Raw genomic sequence first — 5583 nt, forward strand, 5'->3', positions numbered from 1 at the left:
GAGTTTAATTTTGGGGTAGAAGAAGAAATTGCAGAGAGCCAACAATTGCGTTGGTGTTTCCAAAAACCCCATGTGTCGCAATTGCAGCACTGTGAGTAGACCAGAGCACTGTTTGAGCATCCACATGCCATCACATCACAGTTCAGGTCATCGGAGTTGAGTGTTCTCCCTCAGAGACATCAGGATGTTATAGTAGAACACTGCCATGAATGTCCAACCCTGGGAGATGAATTCACGGTGAATAACCAGGTGAATGTTGAAGAAATCAATGAGCATGCTCCTGGTGTGCTCCTGACCTGACGTTCCTCCTCTGGGCTTGGAGACTGAAAACCGCTGTCTGGTCTCAGAGTAAGAAGCCACAGATCCACCTCTTGTCAATACTGATGATCCTCTACATCAAAATTTGGTCGTTCCAGCTGCTGACTGACACAGCAAACAGTCACTTTGCTCTTTGCTCCAATTTAAGGCTTACGGAGAAACTGTAGATTTGCACTTGCCAGCGGTCACAAAAAGACATTTAGCACAGGTCTTGATTTTGATTGGTGAACTTATTTATTAAAGCTGCTGTTTGCACGTCGCGTGCATGTGACTAGGATGCGCACTGTGCATGTGCAGCGGGAACAGTCTCTTAACTTTCTGATCGCCCTTGTAACGCAAAATAAATCTTCTTTAATATGCGTGTTTCCAGGACAGAGAATGAAGCGTCGAGGTGGAATGTCAATGGATGTCACCAGTTTTAAACTTTCCTATCATGACTCTCCTTGTCTGTTTTCAATCAGCTTGCTTTGTGTATTCTTTTCTTCTTATATAACCTCAGTGATTACAGCTTCTCCCGCCAATGTAGCCACTGTCATTAATTCCACTTCCGCTGAGTGTGGCTGACAGGAGACGAGCTGCAGCCACACAACTCAACCTAGCAATTTGTTCTTGTCAAAGTTACACGGGGTGTTTAATTAGCTAGAACATGAACCATCTGGGATCATAGGTGAGGAAATAATAAATGGTATCTCGATAGTCAAGAGAACACACACACACAGCAAATGTACTACCTACGAGCCAAAGAGATCTGTGACGTCCCAGTGGCTTCCCGGCTCCATAGATAGGAGGCTAAGAGGTCACATTTAATTTGTCTGCCAGACTGCAGCAACACCACTGGGGAGAAAAAAGTTAATGTTCATCTTTTCATTCCTCTGTGCCAAAAGAATATTCTTTCTCAGTCTTATCTCTGTGGTAAGGTGAGTGATGGAAGTCCCCTGCCCTTCTGGACAAATGTTGAGGCAGGAAAATGTGTGGAAAGTTCCAGACACCAGCACAGAGATGAAAGTTTTCTCCAGCTAAAGCAAGCTGTGCAGTCTTTTCCTGCCTCTTTGATTTGATGAAGCTTCTTTGTATTTGTTCCAGGCAAGTGGTCCAGATGAAAGCAAATGCAGGAGTAGCAGTTAGCTCTCCCTGTAAACTCTTATTGTGCTGTAATTAACTGCACACCGCCACCTCTCACTGCAGCCATTTGCATTTGCAATTATTGCTTTTGTTAGCCCCCTTTTGATGTTGGATTTAATTAAGATACTATTATGAATCTGATTGATATCGTAGTTGCTAACAAAAGGCTCTCACCAAGGAGCAATGGAAGTCACAGAGCAGCAAGGCCTTAAGGTGCACTGCACAAAGCCGTCAATTTTGGGAGCAGCTGAAACAGCAGGGTGCTCCCCTTCAAATGGAGAGCAGGTTCACTAAAGATGATTACACCGATAGTCATTCAGAATTGTATCAGTGTAATCCACGTGTCCAGATTTAAGTTTGGAGTTAGAGCTCTGTGCTGGTAAATGACTGTGTTTCACCCCTTTGTTATAGCTCTCCATGCTCTTCACCGAGGAGTGTGATAAAGTGCGGGATCTGATGCACGTCCACTCCTTCAGCTACGACTTCCACCTGCGAGTGGTTCACCAGTATTTGGTCGGCTGCCACATGACACTGCGCCAAGGCTACCAGCTCACTGACTTCCTTGATGACTTCATCTCCCATCATCCAGACATTCCCAAGTTTGGCCGCAACCACGTCTTTCAAGGTGACTTTGGTGTGTTTCACCCTGTAACTGCAACCGTTTGGACATTAGAATCACCAATGATAGGCAGATACACTGAATGGTCACCCTGGGATAAGCCAATCCAAACAATTACATCACATATGGTGAACTCACAGTGGGTAAACAGAGCTGAATTTGCAAACAAATGCTCAATAACTTGATGCTAATCAAATTGTGTCAGTTTCACTGCCACAGTCACCTATACCTTCATGTATATGTGATCTTCTGTTAACTCTCTGAACACCAAAGCCTGCTAGCAGACCTGAAGGGCATGGTATCTTTAATAATGGCCAGAATGGTCAAAAATCAGAGCCCCAAACTGTAAAATCAGAAAGTATCATTGCATTTTCAACATTCCAACTTTGCTTGAACTAACTATCTGTGACTTCTTCTGGTTCAAATAGTTTATTTTCCAAAAAATGGTTTACATCTGCACCAGATCCTGTAAAAAAAATTAAATTCTGTCCTCGTCAAAACTAAGAAGCCAGAAGCTATTTTTCATACATCTAAGATGCTGTCCAATCTCTCAAGGTGGGTCTGAATGAAGCGGAGAGGAACATTATTGTAAAAGTGACCCTATGTTTGAATGAAAGAATGCTGTCACTTTAACAAACTGACAGAGCAATAATGTTATGTATCTGAAAAAGGTTTAAGACTCAGGCTGCCACCCCATCTGTCAGTATCCTAATACTGATCCAACACAAGCTGAAATAATTTAGTTCTACCTGTCACTGTTTTATGTTGTTCATATTTTAAAGTAAGATGTAGTTTGGAAATGGTTTCTCCAAAACAACTGTCAGTGGTAGTGACAGAGGGGAAATAGGGAATCCTTAGTTTGGGAGTTGTGTGCACTCTTTAAGCCCTTTATACAATCAACTAAACAACCTCTGAATGTAGCTTTGAATCTGCACTGCATGTTAAGCGTCTTCCTCAGCTCCCTTTGCAGCTCACTGAGGCCCTAAAGAGAACAGTTTTACTGCTACAGCAAAGAGATGAGTTAATCCTCTGTGCTTTAATTCAAATATCTGTGTAGCACCACTATTTGAGCCATACCATGAAGTCTCTCAGAAGAGATACCAGATGGGTATTTGCGTTGTGTTTTTACATGAATGGTTTTGAGGCTCTGTGAGTAGACAGGAGGAGCTGGGATATCTGTGATTATCTCTGAGAATCTCTGATCCTTGTGCAAATCAGGGAGCTTTTCCATCTCTACGGGAATGATAACAGCTCACCAGCTCTACAACTACATCACTGACCACGCCAGCACGTACGGTATGAAGCCGCTCCGCATGTCCAAGGCTGCAGTCGCTACCGACAACAAGAAAGGGATGCCTGAGCTGCATGAGTACGCGCTGGTGGCTTTGTGGAACAGGTGAAAGTACACCCTGATCCCAGAATACATCTGCTCTCATCACATGAGCTGCTTCAGTTCAACCATCTCTTTCTTCTTCACTGTTTTAGTTCGGGCACCTACAAGGATCTGGAGGGTCTGCATCATCACGATGACTTTGACGTGTCACTGGTGGTGTGCCATAATGCTGCTCCGTTTGAGGAGCAGTCAGACGGAGAGAGGCATTTGCTGAGGTAAGGAAATACAAAATATAAAGATTAAAGAAGACTGAAAGCATAATATGATCATCTGTATTGACCACCTCACATCAGACAGGCCAGAATAACTACAAGGCCTTGGTGGCTAAACATGTATTTTGAAGACCTAAATGGGAAAGAGAATCACATTCTGCCTCTCACAAATGACGTAAACAAATGCAGCATTGTTTGTCCAGTAGCTGATGCTATATAATATTAGTAGTAGTATTAGATAAGCTGCAAACTTCTGAGGTATCAGTTAAACTCCTAATCTCAAGCATCCCATCCTGCTATTGAAATAAATGTGATTTTAAATCCTCCCTCATGTTGATGTGTAGGTTGCGGTTCTATGTGATCATGACCAGTCAGAGGGAGCTGTTCCCTCGTCTCACCGCTGACATGCGCCGCTTCAAGAAGCTTCCTCAGATCCACCGTGATCCAGCAGAGCTGGGTGGGCGACTCTCCCAAGATCGAGCAGAGACCTCCGGATCACGGGGGGCTGAGCAGGACCTCTGGGAGGAAACTTCTTCAGAAGCTGCAGCCGCCTCTGCCCCGAGCGACGGCAACGAGTTTTATCCTCTGGCAGGGGGTGGACCAGAGGCTCAGGGTTTGCTCTATGCCTCCCCTCTGTTCCCGCTGCTCAACAACGAGGTGGCGTCCGCCCGCAGACAGATCCAAGCCAGTGTGGAACAGGCCATGGGTCACTGCCGCAGGGATAACCTCTGGAGGAGGCTGTTCCACGGAGAACATGTGGCCCTGGACAAACTGAAGCTGGCAAAACTGTCATTCAGTGAGCTGGAGGAGCTGCTGGAGGCGGTGCAGAGCCGATCAGTGGGGGAGATCGACCCACAACTAGTAAGACTCTCGACTAAACTTAACACTTATAAACACTTAAAATAATGACCCACCCCATTCATCACAGTTTGCTAACCCGCTGCATCAAATATATTTCTGGCACACAGTTACTGTTTTCAAGTCACATCAGAACAAGATTTTAAGACCCAGCTTTGGTTCCAAGCCATCATTAAATCCCAACTTTTGTCTCAAGTGAAGGCCATTAAAGCCCAACTTTAGTCCCAAGTCAAGATTTTTAAATCCCAACCTGAGTACCAAGTCGAAGACAATAAATCCTACCTTGAGTTCTATTTCAATACCAGTAAATCCCAACTTTACTTCAAAGTCGAGACCTATTTATCCCAACTTTACCCCCAAGTCAAGACCAGTTATCCCCAACTTAAATCCCATGTCAGAACCATGAAAGCCCAAATTAGGCTCGAAAACTGTCATTCAATCCCATCTGAAGTTCAGTATCAAGACCAATAAATCCTAATCTAAGTCAAGATCATTCAATTCCAATTTAAGTTCCACAGCAAGACCAATAAATTCAAACTTTTTTGTGGAACTATATCTCTTTGGTCATTGTTGCCATGTGGATACCTTTAACCCTTTAACCACACCCCATTCAAGATGGTCTTTCTGACCAACCAGAAATTGTTTACACTGATTTTGTAGCAATTCTGACATTCAGAATTATTGTCATTGAATAGACACTATACAATCAATCTGTTTTTAAGTAAATAATGTGTTTGTACATTTTTTATTCGTGAAAGTGTGTATGGTTTAGGTTTATCTGTGAATTTAGATGAAGCTGTTGTACAGATTTTACAGTCCTGCCTGCATAAGCAAATGATAACTATTTCACTTCCAATGATATGAAACGCAGTAGACTTAAAACATCCATGTATCTTCTGTCACTACTGTACAATATGAGATATAAGCTCCTCTATTTACACACATGTATAGTCACATTTAGGTCGCCATTTATCCGTCAATGTCTCATTATCATTTCAGCCAACTGCAGTAACCCATGGATCAGATATCAGTGTCAGTGTAGAAATCAAAATGTCAGCTGA

General features: G+C 43.4%; 1 protein-coding gene across 13 annotated transcripts in view; it reads left to right on the plus strand.

The window, feature by feature from the left end:
* The window catches only part of szt2 (SZT2 subunit of KICSTOR complex), a 110585-nt gene that overhangs the window by 98711 nt on the left and 6291 nt on the right, over positions 1-5583 (plus strand). For 9 of the 13 annotated variants that reach the window (XM_055016778.1, XM_055016802.1, XM_055016785.1 and 6 more), the window contains 4 exons: positions 1852-2074; positions 3278-3455; positions 3545-3667; positions 4009-4525. In XM_055016778.1, coding sequence (XP_054872753.1) covers positions 1852-2074; positions 3278-3455; positions 3545-3667; positions 4009-4525 — 1041 coding nt within the window. The remainder of the gene's footprint in view (positions 1-1851; positions 2075-3277; positions 3456-3544; positions 3668-4008; positions 4526-5583) is intronic. The other 4 variants (XM_055016791.1, XM_055016803.1, XM_023299297.3 and 1 more) reach the window with 1 other exon arrangement.

This window comes from Amphiprion ocellaris, chromosome 2 (genome assembly GCF_022539595.1).
Source record: "Amphiprion ocellaris isolate individual 3 ecotype Okinawa chromosome 2, ASM2253959v1, whole genome shotgun sequence".
NCBI classification, from domain to species: domain Eukaryota; kingdom Metazoa; phylum Chordata; class Actinopteri; family Pomacentridae; genus Amphiprion; species Amphiprion ocellaris.